The sequence below is a fragment of the Streptopelia decaocto genome, assembly GCF_964273445.1.
Source record: "Streptopelia decaocto genome assembly, chromosome: 3".
In the NCBI taxonomy this organism is placed as follows: Eukaryota; Metazoa; Chordata; class Aves; order Columbiformes; family Columbidae; genus Streptopelia; species Streptopelia decaocto.
Window position 1 is genome coordinate 58538658 of NC_138656.1, and position 16617 is coordinate 58555274.

The 16617-nt window shown below is 38.4% G+C and overlaps 1 protein-coding gene across 5 annotated transcripts in view; it reads right to left on the reverse strand.

Annotated features, from left to right (window-relative positions):
- Window positions 1-16617, reverse strand: part of ADGRG6 (adhesion G protein-coupled receptor G6) — a 111507-nt gene that overhangs the window by 51859 nt on the left and 43031 nt on the right. For 4 of the 5 annotated variants that reach the window (XM_082049930.1, XM_082049932.1, XM_082049931.1 and 1 more), the window contains exons 3-6: window positions 15813-16154; window positions 9208-9828; window positions 4177-4245; window positions 1014-1097 (exon numbers count right to left, since the gene is read on the reverse strand). In XM_082049930.1, the coding sequence (XP_081906056.1) occupies window positions 1014-1097; window positions 4177-4245; window positions 9208-9828; window positions 15813-16154 (1116 nt within the window). The remainder of the gene's footprint in view (window positions 1-1013; window positions 1098-4176; window positions 4246-9207; window positions 9829-15812; window positions 16155-16617) is intronic. The other variant, XM_082049933.1, reaches the window with a different exon arrangement.

The window sequence follows — 16617 nt, forward strand, 5'->3', positions numbered from 1 at the left end:
ACAACAACTACTGTACTGCCTGATTACTAATGTACAAGAAATGATCTGCCAAGAGAAAAAATACTCTAAGAATTTCAATTCCTACAAGAACAACTGATGCATTTAGAGAAAACAAAATAAAACAATACAAAAAAAAACAACCAATCAACCAAAAAACAACACAGAAAGAACCCTAAACAGATTCTATTTTACTTGGAGCACACTGAAAAAAAAATATTTACAACAAATATCTTGAAAATTGCAGAAATCTATCTCTGTGTTGGTAATAATGTTTATAGACTATTTTTAACAAACTAATAAATATTTTAGCAGCACTTCACAAAATTATGCTTAGGCTCTAGGAAACAGTGATATCATAGAAAACCTCAAAAGATATCCCTGCTTTTTTCCTGTGCTAATAATAGGCTCATTTACTACCTTATTTTTCCCTTAATCTTTCTAAACGTAAAGTAAATGATAGCTGATACTGTCAACATTTTCCCTAGTAAAGTCTAATCCAGCTCTTCTTGAAGTCAGTGGAAAGATTCCTGTTGACTCAGTGGAAGTGGCTTAGCTCCATAGGAACAATTTCACTTGGCTCCTGCTCCCAACCAGTGAGGAAAAGACAATCCCAGCTTACTACCACCCTGGCTGCACAGACGGGAGCTACGCAGTGCCTCATCATCTGCAGCTTGAAACATTTCAAAAGCCTGATTCTTTTCAGACCCTTTTTAGAAATACTGGTCCCTTCCCATGTTCTTTGCATGGGTAAATAAAAGGGGTGACACAAAGTGAGTCCCTTGCATACAAAAGCCAGGTAAACAGGATACAAAGAAGCACTGAGTTTGGTTCTCTTCTCATTTACACCATTGTTACATGGCCCAGTGAAGTTACTCCTGATTTATTTCAATGTAAATGAGATCAGAACTGAGACATGACCCTTGACATTATGATAGTATGAAAAACACACCTTAAAATACAACAAATTTGCTCTAGACACAGTACAAGGAAAAATGTAACACAGGATTTCTTACCATTGTTTGGCTTATCGGTTCTATTAGTATCGCGCATGTTAGTGGTGACAGTGGGTGGTGTAGGAGTAGTAGCATTTACAGTAGCTGGTAATAAAGATGAGAAAGAGGTGAACTTGAATGAATGTTAATGAGGTAAGACAAAATGGGAACAACGCATGATAATGTAAAATGAAACCATCTACACACAATGCCATAAATGTTAAATAAACACATATTTTTTTTTCTGCACAAGGTGATGAATGGATATGAACTGAGGTCCCAATCCTGCAATCTTTACTTTCACTGAATCCAGTGGAAATTTCGCCAGTCCGGCCTCATCTAGGTGTTCCTGCTCCGGCAGGGGGATTGGACTTTTGAGGTCCCTTCCAATCCCTAACATTCTGTGATTCTGTGAAAGGTTGTAGGATCAGTCCTATACTGCTTTCATAAATTCAAAATCCTCTTATGAGAACTTCAGATCCAAACAGCTGTGCAAAGACCAGAAAATAGATCTTATAAGTTCTACTATGCGTACACTATGAATATGGCTTATGAAAAGAATAATTGGCCCTACTAAGGGACTGAAGATGATGAACAAATGTGAAAGCAAAACACCTATGTAAAGATCCAATTAACTCCACTGAACTCCATACAATGAAGAGAACTGAAATCGGACTTGGAATAATGGGAGTGGAATATATATTTTGAAAGCTTCATGTAAGAACTCAGCTGTACTGTTCCCACTGATACTAGCAGGATTCATCCCACACAACCCTGGCGAATGTTCCTCAGGAGAACTAGCTAGAACACTTTTCAAATTCAGAGTGAGGAACCAAAACTGCACAGTTCCGCCACAGCGGACTGGAAGAATATACATTCTAGACGAATTAAAAGATCATGCCACTAAATTTTCAAAGAATAGTTCGGAAAATAATTCAATTTCATCTAGTAACTCCCAGGGAATGCAAATCCACTCACTGATAGATTTCTTTTTTCCTGAAAACTCTTTTCCAAATATGAAGGTTTGCGCTGTGTAATCTCACAGTGTTATACACCTTTTGCAGATTCTGAACAAGAACCAACCTGGAAAGGTTAAGCAATTATATTTTAGTCAAGAAATTGCACTTTTGATTTTTTGTGAGGTTGTTTTAGCTAACCTTTTGAGTCTGAAAGTTGTAAACTCAGGTCTCAGCTTAGGGAACAGGTTCATGTTCACGTTTCAGTGAAAAAAGAATCTTGGGGAAAGGAAGAGTTGGGAGACTGCATCAAAAAGGTTCTAACTGGGAAAGTGAATATATAACTCATTCTAACTGGGAAAGTGATACCCTATAACAGAAAATGCTCTTCTTTCATATAACTTCAGAGCTACACTGTCTGCGAGACAAGTTTTAAGGCTTCTTACTGACTGCATCTTCCAGACAACACTTAAAGGAAATATCTTCCAATGAAAGAAAATATTTGCCAAGCATACTGGAGAAAATGGCTCTTTCATCAGGTCTAGCTAATATAATCTGGTACCCACAAATTCTGTTACAGGTGCTATTGCGCAACACACAACAAACAAACAAAAAAGAACCCAAACTGGCCTCTCAATCAAAAATAAGTCTGCAGTGCTTACAGAAACATACAGACAGACTTTTATTTTGTGTGATTTTCATTATTATGACAATAAAGATGATGATGAGGAACAGGATAAATCTGATCTCCCACTTCCAAAGTAGTGAACACGGAACACCAGCGACACTTGACCAAACACTTTCCAGAGAAGGAAATAACACCTTTGTGAAAGTACTCAGTGTTTATTGAAGATGTGATGGTCTAAGAAATTAAGAGAGGCAAATTTGAAAGGTAGCATACTTTATCAGAGGCAATATCTTCTACTAGACAAGTTAATAAAGCTGGAAAAAAGGACGAAGCTTTTAGAAATACAGGCTTGTTTCACTGAAAACATGTCCAATTCTGCTAGCATATTAGCTGACCTAATGAAAGATATTCTCCTTTCACACCATGTTATTTTGACAGAGAAAAATTCTCAAAATTCTTCCAAGAGAAAACACAAAGATCTTTATATGGTGGCTATATTACCCTTTACATATAAAAAGACTAATACTGAGTAATTGTTGCTGTCACTTTTACCTAAGTTATTCGAGTAGTATTTAGATCATATTGTGCTTTGTGAATACGATGCCTGAAAATTACTGTTTGAAATCCGATTATGGACATAACTGGAATTTCACTTTCCTTGTGGAGACCAGTAAAATATGATCCAAGACCTTGAACCAAATTTACCTCAGGAAAATCTGGGAGAAGTAAACTGAAGACTGACATAGATCTCCTACTGGCTTCCCAAGCGGAGTGCATTTTCTTTTTTATTTTTAAGCTAAATCTGATTGCAAATGTCTGTTTTGGAAGAGTTCTGGGACTTCCTCCCTCTTTATACTTTATTGTCTCCTGTTTCCTTCTTCGACCATTCAGCCTGAAAAGAGTTACAGAGACAGACATTCTTTTTGGTGTATCTGCTATTGTGATTGAAGTTTAACATAGCATGCCACCTCACTAGCAGGTGAGTGTTCACAAAGGTATTGTGGAAATGAGATGGTGTTGTCCATGTTGAGCGTATTTATAGAACTTCAGCCTCTAAGCAGGACCTTAAAAATTCCTTTATGTGATGATTTTTACACTATTAAACCAGCACTAAGTGTTGTAACAAGTGTTTCATTAACTAAGAGCGGCTGGATTTTGCAGTTCGATGTTAAATTTTTACCTGCTAATCTCAAAGTACCTAGCCTCAAACTAACTTATTAGAAATAAATGAATAACAGTCAGTTCCTTTATTTACATCTGTTCATCTTTTATTTATAGATATACCTACTTATCCTGGTTAATATTTTACTGTTGAAATGTTCAGGAGGAAAAGGCGGAGAAAGAAATGAAAGCATTTGATTAATTCAGTTTTGATATAATGAAGGCTATTTGGAATATGTATTATCAAGGAAATAATCACATTTTTTTCCATTTTTGTACATACTGGACACCCACACTCTTGAAGATTAATTTTATTTCTATTTTTAATTACAGTTCACTCTTTCAGAAACAAAAACAAAACCAAAAAATTGAATAAAAGACTCAAGGAAAACAGAAATTTCCCAAAGATGAAACTGTGAAAATGACCTGGGTTTCTTACCTTGGCAAAGGTTTCCCAGGTTTGCACAACTGGTCGGTTCAATTGTAGAAGAGGGAATTAGGTATGAGCCTTTAGATAAAGAAAGTAAAATAATTAGAAAGGTTTGGCTATTGGACACAAAACTACCATGTCTTAAAATATATCTGGCAAGTGACGAAGTCCCCTTCCTAATTACTTGCAGTGGCAAAACTGATATTGCCATTTGCCTATTAAGACTTATGTGTTTTCATTTTCTCCTGTGGCTGAGGAATCCATGAGAAACCCGCTGACTTGCAACTTACAGTCACTCACTTATCTTCCCCAGGTTATCTTAGCTTTCACTAAATAACATCCCATTAAATGAATGCAGTTTGCGTGTACTCTGTGGAACGGCTTTAAAGCAGAGGGGTCAGTATGGGCACAGGACTTATGCAATATTCATGGGTAATAACATGCATCTTGGAGAAGCAGCCAAGCTCTACTGGTATAGCACAGGTTACCCACCATACACTTCTGAGTAATCTGCCTGCGACAGATGCCAACCAGATAAAAGGTGATTAAACTTGTTCCTCTGCCCAGGGCGTGGACATGATTAATATTCTGGTATGCATGATTTGTAAGCAGATAATGTTTTAAGTCTGTAGCTCTACTGAATTATTCATAACAACAAGCAGACACTTTGATGATCTGGAGACAAAAACAAGGCATATAAGGATGGCCACAGAAAAAGAACTGATGAAACTGCATTAATTACACTTCATGTATCCCAGCAGTTCGGCTGCAGATACAGCTGCTTTTGCACACTCTGTTGAAAATAATGGGGTCATAGAGCATGGCATAATCTGAACCTACTGGGAGTGTTGCCCTTTTGACTTTTGCTTTACCACTTCAGAATTGTATTGACTCAATGAGGTTCTCTCATGAAACATTGTATCCTTCCATAAAGTTAAGGAGCCACCACCCATCAGCTTGTAAAGATAGCTGGGAAAATATTTCCTGTGATGTAAGAACAGATGAAACACAGGGCCTTGACACAGAAATCATATCACACCACAAATACCATTTACATGTACTGCTGACAAGAACAGGGCAGAATTTAAAACATGTGATCCTCAACAAGTATTAAAACTCAGCATTTCTCTATTTATTTATTTAAAAAGTATTAGGAGATACAGGCAAATTGACTTCCTTGGCACACTTCCTATGAACTCCAGGAAGGATGTTCTAAGTGAACATACTACCTCCTGTGTGAGATTTATTTCCCCAAAATATATTTGCAAACATTAAACAGTCAATATCAAAACATACTCTGAGTTATTTCCTCTTGGTTCTGTGTCACAGAAAGATCACCTGAAAGTCAGCTAGCAAAATCTGTGGACATTCATATTTTCTTCAGCGAGTATTTAAAGAAAAAAAAAATCATTAGTTTATTTGGTGAAACTAAAAAAAGGCTAATCCAACTTTATAAAACACTTAAGTCAGAAGACTATATACTTTAAAGAGCATTATTTTCAGTGAATATATTCAATAAGCTATTTAAGTTGCAATTGGGTTGAATTCTGGCCAGACTAGACTTTCCCTCAGTGTCCAGTAAAGAAAATATAAGGATTTAGATGCAAACAGATACTCGGCAAAAGCTACTTTATGAAGCCAAGTGGTATGGTCAGTAATGTGAATGGCAGATACGGACCTGTATTATGGACACTTTGTGTGATATAGCTCATTCACTTCAAATGTCTAAAACTCCAACATCTGCATCTGCTCATCACGCTAGACTTTCTTTATAGTCAGTGTAGAGGAGTGGGCACTCCTACAGCAAAAAACTTCTCACTTCACTGAGACATCTCCAGTGTGAGATGCACTGACCTCTGAACAGCCCTTTTCATTCCACTATTCATAAAGAGCACTGGAGGCACTTAGCTCAGCCTAAAACATCAATCAGCTGCCTAAAGCAGACAGATCCCACCCTCAGTCAAATCTGCCAGGGAAAATAAGAACTCCTCTGGCCTTTGGGAATGAAGGACTCATACGAAGTGTACATGAAGCAAAAACAATTGCAGGCGTGGACAGATGTGCAGCCGTGTTACCCTTAAACTGCGTAGGTCTTACCCTGCTAGAGGTGTAGCCAGTGCACGCTCCAAGATCAGTACCAGAAACTGAATGAATGCTCCTCAGTTTGCCTGCACTGAGCTCTGAACTGGTGTTGTTACACCACTACTGTTACCTAGGCTACTTGTTTTAAAATTAGTCCGGATACCCAGGCTGTGTACATATACCTTTAAATGCAAGCCGTGTGAAGGTACAGCAATAAAAACAGAATTCCGTCAAGTCTTCCAGAAACACCCCACCATGACTGCACAGCTGTGAAAACATTAGTCTAAGGAATATACTAGGAGAAGGTAAAACTATGAAAAGATTATCTGGAACAATTCATGAGTGTTTTTATGCTTCATAAAACTACTTGTAAAAGCTTTGTTTGAAAAACCAAGAAAATAATACCCCTTGGAAAATGTAAGCACTGTTCAGGCACAGATACATTGATATCACTGCTAAATGCTTGATGGTGTTTTTTTGGTGTTTGTTTTCTTTTTGGTTTGGTTTGGTTGGTTGTTGGTTTTTGGTGGTGTTTTGTTTTGTTGTTTTGTTTGGGTTTGTTTTTGTTTGTTTTTGTTTTTGTTATTGTTGTTGTTAAGTTACATGCCGCTTCCTGGCGAAGCATTACTGGGGCTGTGAGAAAACCTCTTTTCTGCATAAATCCTTCCATTGCTGCTGAATGAAGCCTAATCAGCCAGAGTCATCTCCCCACTGTCAGTGGCTTATTCATGGTTGATAGTCTGACTCATCAACTCGCCTGTTGAAGGCTGGTTTTACAACGAAGGCTTTTATTAAAGAAGGGAAGAACATTCTAACAATTCCATCTCTGGGATTTGTAACCAGTTTTGAAATGGCACTGCATTCAGTGTTTTATTTCAGAAAATACTCTGGTTCAGGGAAGTCTGTATCATAGCGTGTGATTTAACTCCTTCAACATAAAAAGACTGGTGAATTACTTAGTTAGAGGAAATAGCAGTGCTTATATATAGATACATTTTAGGTTGCTTGCATAGACACCTGGGCCTAATATACAAACACTAATAGATGTTATCTAAAATAATGTTCTGCTATATGGAAAACACTGCATAATGACATCCCAAAGAATAAAGCTGTGGAATGAAAATAAGTGTATTGTTCCTATGACCAGAGCTATGACACTACATTTGTGTCACAGGACTGTACAGTCTTTAACAGAAAGAAGGACAAGACCCATACTCCATTCAAAATTAAATGAGACCACAACTTTTACAGAGGTCTTGGTAGGCTGTTTAGTGAAAGTGTTGTGGTATCCTTCATGGTATGATGGTGTAAGAGGAGTAACAGTTTCTAGAAGTTATTTTCTGTCAGATCAGTGAGCAATAATGGAAAAACAACTTTTGTGTCCAGAATGCAGTCTCAGTCAATATTTAGACTAGCCTTTTCTTTGTTCAGGTAGATGGGTGAAGGCACCTAGTTGCTCATGTTTTTATAGAGGTGTTGCTTAAACTTTTTAGCAGAGACATGCTGAGAGCTGTCCCAGTGAGTCTAGCTGTGAATGAGTACCTCACCTTTCTGTTTGAGGAAACTTAAGCAAACAACATGTTTTTTTAAGCCACCTTAATCCGTCATGAGCTGTTAGATACAGAAACTAGCACACCTTAATGATGCCAGCTTCTGTTTTAAGCTAAGAATGCTCAGAGTGTTGACAGATGCTCTATCAGGAGACACTTATATTCATGCTATTTAAACTATGTTTAAACTATTAAGTAGTAAGGTATCAGAGGAGTAGGAAGGTAAAATTGGAAAGGACACCATCACTTATGAAGAGACCCCATGTGGTTCAGAGAAGAACCAAAATTTGTATCAGTTTACTAGACTTTTTTATTTTTTAGGAGGGCTCAAACTCTGTGGACATGAAGTTTGATATCAGTTGACTTTTCACGAGCATCATATATGCATATATAGACTACTGCTGGCCATGATTCAGATTTTCCCCCATGCATTTTATAGCTATCCAAATATCTCTAAAGTTTCCACCAGCCTTTTTTTTTTTTTTTTTAAATAAAATACTGGTCCAAACTCACAGAGATTTCTCAGTAAGTTGTTTTTTTTTTGGTGGTGGTGGTGTGTGTGGGTTTTTTTTTTTGTTCTGTTTTGCTTTGTTTTGTTTGGTTTTTTCCTGGAAAAAAAGTTCCAGGAGAAAATGGTCGACCAGTTGTAATAACGTATACATATATAAAAATTACATGTGGACACTTACGAGAATCAAATGTCTGAGCCATGAAATAAGAAGAGGTTGGACAACGTATTAACATTTATCATCCGGAGTAATCTACAGGAAGACAGACCTTCAGTAATTACCAATTAAAAAAGGACCGACAATATGTTGTCAGGAAGGTAAAACCCAAACATCTAAAACTCTTCCTTCCTGTCTGCCTCCTTTAATTTAATATTTTCGTATACTTTTCTGTCTCATATGCATTGTTGTTTTGCCACGGCTTTTGCTGGCTCTGCACACACAGCACAAGGCTAGGAAGTGCTCCTTTTGGCTAATCAAAGGGCCAAGGGGCAGGTACAAAACCACTTACTAAATGGTTAGTTAACACGCTTTTTATTCTCCAGAGGCCCCTGTATTCTTACTTGAGGCTAGCAGGTACCTGCCTGTTATCGCCATTTTGTATGAGTAGAAGGCCAATAAACAAATTGTTTAGGAAAAACTTTGATCTGCAGATCTTTTCAAGCAACAACTCAATATACTTAGGGGACTTGTTCTTCTCCTTTAGGGAATTAACTCTATACCCTTTCAAAGCCTCTGTGTGTGGTAAGAGCTGAACTGACGTCTAAGACAGGTAAGACCTAGCTGTTTTTCTTTCACGGGAGCTCCTTTTTTTTTCTTCCATGCTGGTATATGATACATTCTGCACAATGCAGAAGTGTAGGGGGAAAATAAGCAAAAAAGATTTGGCAAGGCATACTCACCACAACTCAAATTGTTTTCTGCTTTCAGTGCTGAAGTTGGAATACTCCAGAATTCATTTTCCCAGTCTACAATGTTTCCTTTCACATCGCAGCTGAGGTTGGCCAGTGTTTGCGCATTCATGGTGAAATTCCAGAGGCGGAAGTTGTAAATGTCCCCATTTAGAGAGCTCACTTCATTGCTGTTAGAACCCAGCACCAGCCTCCCGTTTCCAGGGACAGCTTTACCAAAGATACCCGGACAGTACACTGTATGATAGATGCTTTTGGCATAGATACCTATACTGCCTGCGAAGCTATCTGCTATGACACACAGCTGTTGAAAGGTGTCCGTGAAGAACTCTGCATTTCGGGGCAATGCATTCCCAAGGATACACTGTGCGTCTGAGATGAACAGAAAATGGCCTTCTGCAGTCTTCCCGAAGCTTAAGAATTCTGTCGACAAAGAATCGGTGTAGGAGAAAACCTTCCAGTCGTCGTTGTCATCGCTGCTGCTCTTGGTGGCTTCAAAGCACAGTGTAAACTGGCTGAGCTCTGGCACCGAGACAGTCTCTGCCAAGGACACAGTGTCGACATCAGGAACCTGGGGAATGATGACCTTCTGATTCCTCAGAGACACGGCAACTAGAACCAAGAGCAGATAAGTAAATTAACAAAAAAAAAATCATAATATAGAAATAAAGGCAGACTGTCAGCAGTGGTTAAAGTAACATTCATTAAATCAAACATTCATCAGGTGTTTTTTATCACTAGTAGTATACCAATAGTATGCATGAAGGAGAATTTGGCTTGGGAGTGTACTCAGCTGAAAATATGCAGAGTTCCTTTTCAACAGCATGGAGAATGCTGCGCTACACACAGATACCAGCCCCTCAAGTTGCATTAAGAGCAATATTAGGACGTATTACCTACTAACTTCTAACTCTGCTTTAGCTCACTTCATAAAAATTACTACTCATTCATCTAATTGGGATACATTAGGCAATGGAATAAACCAGTTAATTGAAAAACACAGTATGACTTGCTTTTAAGATATATTATTTTAATTACTTGTCTGCACGACTGCATTACACCAACGAAGTTCAGGCCTTGCTTCTTTTAAACATCTCTATAGAAGAAAGCCCCCATTACGTTCCTTGGCAAACTGAAGCCTTTTGTTCCTGAATTGATCTAAAGGGTTTCTGCAAAGCATTAGGCATCTTCTCATTTTGTCCCCAGCAGCCTCCTGGTTAAATACTGCAGTCATGTGTTTATGAATATTTATATCCAGGCTTTTCAGTATTTGTTAATATTTGGGTCAGCAGTTTTGCATTTTGCACAAGTATCTAGAAATTGCTAGTCCTCTTGCAAATAGGCACTGCATGGGCAGAATTACTCTGTCTCTAACCATTATTAAGTATTCTCATTTGCACTGGCAAAATGGTAGTCACCAATGTGAAAAAGAGTATCAGACGACATATGCTTTTTCTCCATGAGTATATTAATGACAGTTCCATTCACTCAGCTTTAGAGAATGTGACTTTTCAAAATAAAGTGTCAATATGCTCAGTTTTATTGGTACATTTATGGCAGCAAAATTCCTCTAGTAGATTTCTCCACAGAAAGAAATTTCATGTTATCCATCATGCAAAGGCATCGAGGTCAACAAGACCATACTGCAGCAGCCATTAGTTTTACTTCTAGCTCTGCAGTTCAGTGGTAGATCACACCTCCACCAATGTCTGCTTCCTCTTTTACACATTTTCACAGTGTATATGTATATGCTAGAAGTGAAATTGGATTTTACTTGACCTGAAGAATAACTGCCACAGTAGTTAATCTCTAGACTCCCCTGGGATTTTTAAGTGATGCTACAGCACATATATTAATTACTATATCTGTTCCCTTCTCAGAATGAAATACAAACCTTTCAATATGAGAAGCTATGGGAATATAATGGAAGACTGGTGAGGAGGAGAATTTTGAATATGCTCAAGCAAGTGCAGCTGGGGTGTAGAAAAACACATACATCACACTAACTGTTAAGCCTTGTGTGCCTCATAAATAGAATTTCTGTGTTTAGATAACATAAGCCTGTAAAACTCTTGAAGGCACCTTATTGGACATCCTTGAAATTCCTGCTCTACAGCAGGCAAAGACCAAAGCAGTGTAGCAAACTGCGCCTGTATGAATCCCTGATACACAGGTGAAAACAGCTGGCTCATGGATGTTCTAGCAAGGACTAAGCTCTGCAGTGCCTGTATTCCCATTTGTGTACCTCTGCCTGGGTGCTTTGGTGCTTTTTCAGAGATCCCCCAGTTAGCGAGGTAGCAAAAATGAATTTACTCTTTGCACTTCATCCGTGGTTTCTGTTGTTCCTGCGTCCTGCCTGTGTTGGCTCACAGAGGGTGAGACATGCACAGGAAGGGTGACTGTCACACCACAGTCAGGAAAAGAGACAGATATACAGGGTATAAAGATTCTGCGTAGTCTGTGGTATTGTATTTTCCTTTTGCCAGCTCTTGCAAAGACTCTGAGTTCCAAAACTACCCTATTTGGATATATATACACAAGTGCATAATTTGACCAATATATTATATAGTAAAAAAAACATAAAGCATTGCACATTAACTGCCAAGGCAGCAGCTGAAGAATGGGAGGGAAGAGAGAGAAATAGTGGGCTGTTATAGTTACTGTATTTACTTCATAGATTTTTTTTTCCAAGGGCAAAAGTATGTTGTAACAATTTTATAGATAGAAAATGTGTTCAACTCTCCATTGAAAATAGAGGCATTTTTTCATGGGTTAATTATACTGTAACGTTCTTTATGTAACATGGAAAGTGTTCCAAAAGAATTATAAGGATTCAAGACTTAAAAAAGAAGAAAGTTCATATGAGCACTGTCCAGCCTGTGTTAAGGTGGTCAGGAGAGTTACAGACCACCTGGCCACATTTAAACAGTATAGGAAGAAAAATAAACAGGGAGGATGTTGCTCCAGTGCTGAACAAGTCTAGTCAACTTTGCTGTACTCATCTGACAGATTTAACCACTGGCACCTTCCCCATACTGTGAAAGGACAAAACTGAGAAGTATTTTGTTCATGAAGAGAAAAAAACAGAATCATGCCATCAACATTAAGCACAGACCTCTCTCCTGAATACTGTTGCACAGCCAGTCATCATACTGATGTTAATACTGGAAAAACTGGTTATTCTCTGAGGAAAAATATACATATATTCTTGGAATATCCATCCAAGTGTTTAGACTATTTTCAGGATGATGTTAAATTGTTTCTGTTAGGAAAACAACTTGACTATAATGAACTGGGGCTTTTTGGACACATTGCTATTTACTCATGAAGAATGTACAAAAGTCCTGGCAGCCCAGACACAGCAGGAATGACCAGCAACAGGCAACTCACTGTTCTGAGATTCACATCTGCTTTTACGGGAGCACTGCGATGATGTGAACCCTGCTTCTGCTTGCTTTTCAGAGCTCCTCACTTACTTGCAGCTCACTGTCTCACATCTCATGCACCCCTTCACACATAAGCAAGCCAGGAGTCCCTAGACTGTAATTTACAATCCCTTGAAGGGAAAACTGTATTCCTGTCTGTTGATGAGCTCTGCAGCATGGTTTGATGTTTGAGTGGTGGCTTCTGCTGTTCCTAGCTTCAATGCTTTCTTCTGCCCTTTCTCTGATGCTGGAAGAAATGCATCAACTTTAATGAGGTCTGCAAGTGTCTACATACCAAATACCTGTGAGGGGTTTTGTTACTGCCACACTGAATTGTGCTTTTAATCTGGGCTACTGCAGTACTACCCAACTATGTGCTAATTTGACATGACGTTGGCTCAAGCATTTCTGTACTAACAGAAGTCTGTTGGCTCGCCTTCATCTCCTTTTGGTGACTGAGCAACTTCTACTCATCATTGGAGTGATTACTTACACAGTTAACTAGAAAATTATTTACATGCCAGCTCCTCAGCTGGTGTAAATTGACATAATACCCTGAAGACTAGCAAAGCTGTGTTCATTTAATGCATCTCAGGACATGGCCCATCCATCTGCCGTTAGTGTGTTGCAGGAGGTGACAACCTGGAAAGCCAACACTGATGTGGGCAGCCAACTTGTTATGGGTAACAGGATGCTCTGTGAAACTGAGTTTCAGACTGCTCTTACATAAATCAGAGCAGTCACACAAAAGCTGTTCTGTTCTCAGCCAGTTCCCTCCCCAAACTCACCTACTCTCTATTTGTCTTTCCCCACATATATTTTGTCTTGTGTACATGTTGTATGTTAGGATGTACCATTAATGTGTTTTTAAATGCCATTTCTAGATAGCAAATTGCTATGTGTCTTTGAACAGCCCTTTACTTTCCAACTTTGCATTACTTTGTGAAAATCAAAACTCAAACTACTTATTATTTACATGTTATAATTTCTGAGAAATTAAAGAAAACATGCATATAACACTGTTCCCCTCACTTTGAGAGAAATTAGTGATTTTGCCCAGGTATCATGTTCATAGTAGTAACAATGGTGTCAGCTCGACAACTGAGCTTTGAACTCCCTTGAGGATGTGAAGCGAGGGGGTGTGCAAACCTCTCTGATGGAGAGCTGCAGGTGTGTGATAATTTCTCTGTGTGTGTGCGTTGACGTCCTATTGTCTACATACTTTTACAACTTGAAAGGAAAACAGTACTTTATCATCCCTTTACCATGTTGCTTTTCTGTATCCATTGCCAGGTTAAACATTGCCCTGATCTTTGTAACTATCTTCTGAACCCAGTATAATTGCACAAGTATGGGTAATAAGCTGAATATAGTTATAATTTGCCCTAGGTACATGCAGCAAGCTCTCTTGGCATCTACAGTCAAAATCAGTCAGATTTCAGGTGATCGGAGTAATGACACAAAATTCAGCAGCCTTAATCTAGATGTTTATGAGCAAGCCTTAACAGAGTTTCTGAACTAATATATTTGTGAAATATCAAAATATAAGTCACTGGTGAAGGTCACTGATATCTTTACTCACACTGGGATGTGGTATTACTATTCAAAATGAAAAGATATCTTCCAAGACTATTTAGTTTTAGTGGTGCTATCCATGAATGCAATGGCCTGGAGGTTTCACAAAAATACATTACTATATGCAAATGGTTCTCTGACTATGTCTGTGGACTTTTCCTCTCCTACTCACTCAACACATTTGAGGGCAATGTTGCATCTTTAAATTCCAACTGTAAGTCATCTTATCCCTTATAATCATACTTAGATATTAAAATATGAAAAAGGAATAAAAAAATAAATATTTTTGCATAATCTGATTGCATATAGTGTTTAATGATCCACTTGATTTCACAACTTCTTGCAATACAGCAAGAGCTGCTGTTTTCAAATACAGAAACCTGTCAGAAAATTTGCTTCCACTTTCAGAAGAGAAAAGGTGCTCCCAGAATTATTACTGCATTCATTTCATAAGCTTCTTCCTCAGTAGGAAGAGGTATTTTTAGTTCCTCTGATATGACACTACCTTTTTTCTTTTCTGCACACAAATTTTTTCTGTTGTAATTAGGACTACTTTTGCCTTCTGGTTCCTGTAGGTTACTACCTTAATTATTTTAAAATATATGAGTGAAAAATCATGAGGAAGATATGCTTGTGACTAAAGAGATAACTGCAAACCTCCCTGCCCTGTGTTTCTACAGCGGCCAGCCAACCAACAGACCACGAGTGTGTTACAATAATATAAATGCTCAATGCAATACTAATGCTCTGTCTAAGCTGTGTGACTTCAGCAAAAAGAAAGCCCACTGAGAGCATACAATTATAAACTATAAGCCTGAAGTGGAATTAATGTTCAGTAGCATATGGGGCCTGTAAGCAATCGTCCTGTTACCTCACTGTCCTTCAGCAAATTCTAATTAATGCTTTAAACAACAAAACAAACATTAATCACATGTTATTTGCACCCTTCTGGAGGAAAAAAACGTGAGTGGTTTTGGTTTTTTTTCTTTCCTTTTTCAGTTGTTGGGCTTCTAAGCATTGTTATGTATTTAAGGAAGGCAAAGAAATGTCAAGGAACTGGAACCAAAGGTAGCTGTTTTGCAGTGCCAGTTCATCCCTGGGAGTTTGTTCTGAGACTGGAAGAACCCCTGAGAACTTCTCCCTTCCGTGCAAACTCCTCCTCGCTGCTGGGCTTTAAACTGGGCCAGAGGTCTGGGCTGGACTTGGTTCTGGCTCAACTAAGTCCCCTCTCATGCTCTCTTTTAGGTTTCTGTGTCCCTCTGCGGGTACCCTGACCTGGAAGACACTTGCCCTCCTTCCAAAGTCCCCAGGATAAAACTCCAGAGAGAGGCAATGTTAGGCCTGAAATCTTCGCATGTGAAAAGTTTTTCTAACTCTTTTGATGTCATGTCCCAGAATAAAACAATTTATTTTCATCCAAAGAAAAATAAATCAGTTAAGAAAACATAAAAGAGAACTCTAGTTTTACCCTGCAGTCTCCGCATCCTTTCCCTTCTCATGGAGGATGCGTTTCCTTTGAGAAGTGTCATTCTAGTCCTCACAGGACATCTCCTTCTAACATCTCTCAGAGACATGAAATGCTTTGGTTTTACTTACTTCGTACATAGGTGGCATTAAAACCTTTCTTTTGGATACTGAAGTCACTTTTGAATGACACAATCATTTCATTTCCGGTAGAGTTATAGGATAATCCTTTGGCAGTGATGCCACAAAGGTTCATTGGGCTTTCTCCATTGTCTAATGTCAATGAATCATAAATGCAGCCCGGAGCTTCTTCAATGTCAAAATCAATAAATGTTAGCTGGATGATGAATCCATGAGGTGCTCGGATGATCCACTTGCACGCTTGGCTGTTGGGATAGTCACTGGGGAAGCATGGAGAAGTGAAAACTCCAGAGGGGTCAGTTAGCACAATCCTACAGTCGTAACATCCATGAGCTGGCAATAAAAACAGAGGAAGGCTGGAGGTCAGGAAGAGAGATAACTTAACAGGCAAGTAATCATCAACACAATAACTAAATGTATTTCTATGCAGAAAAATATGAACAGAGGTGGGAGGAAGAAAGGCAGAAAAAGGCCTAGTTTCTAGTGGACAAAATGCTGGAGGAATAGAACAGCAAAATAATATTTTATATAATAAATCCTACACAAAATAAATATAAATTATACTGCTAAATATTCATTTGTGCACAAAATATTTACCTGCTATGTATATTGACCTGACACAGGCAAAGCAAAAGCAACATTGTTGAATTCAGAAAGGCAAATGAATTCTTAAACTGCAGCTTCTAAAGAGATGACTGGTATCATTTACATTTTTTGGCTGCTGGTCTGATGCTGACTGGTGGCTTTTCCAGCAGCTCTGTGCCATGCCATTGTTTCCAGTGGAATGTCCCTGGAA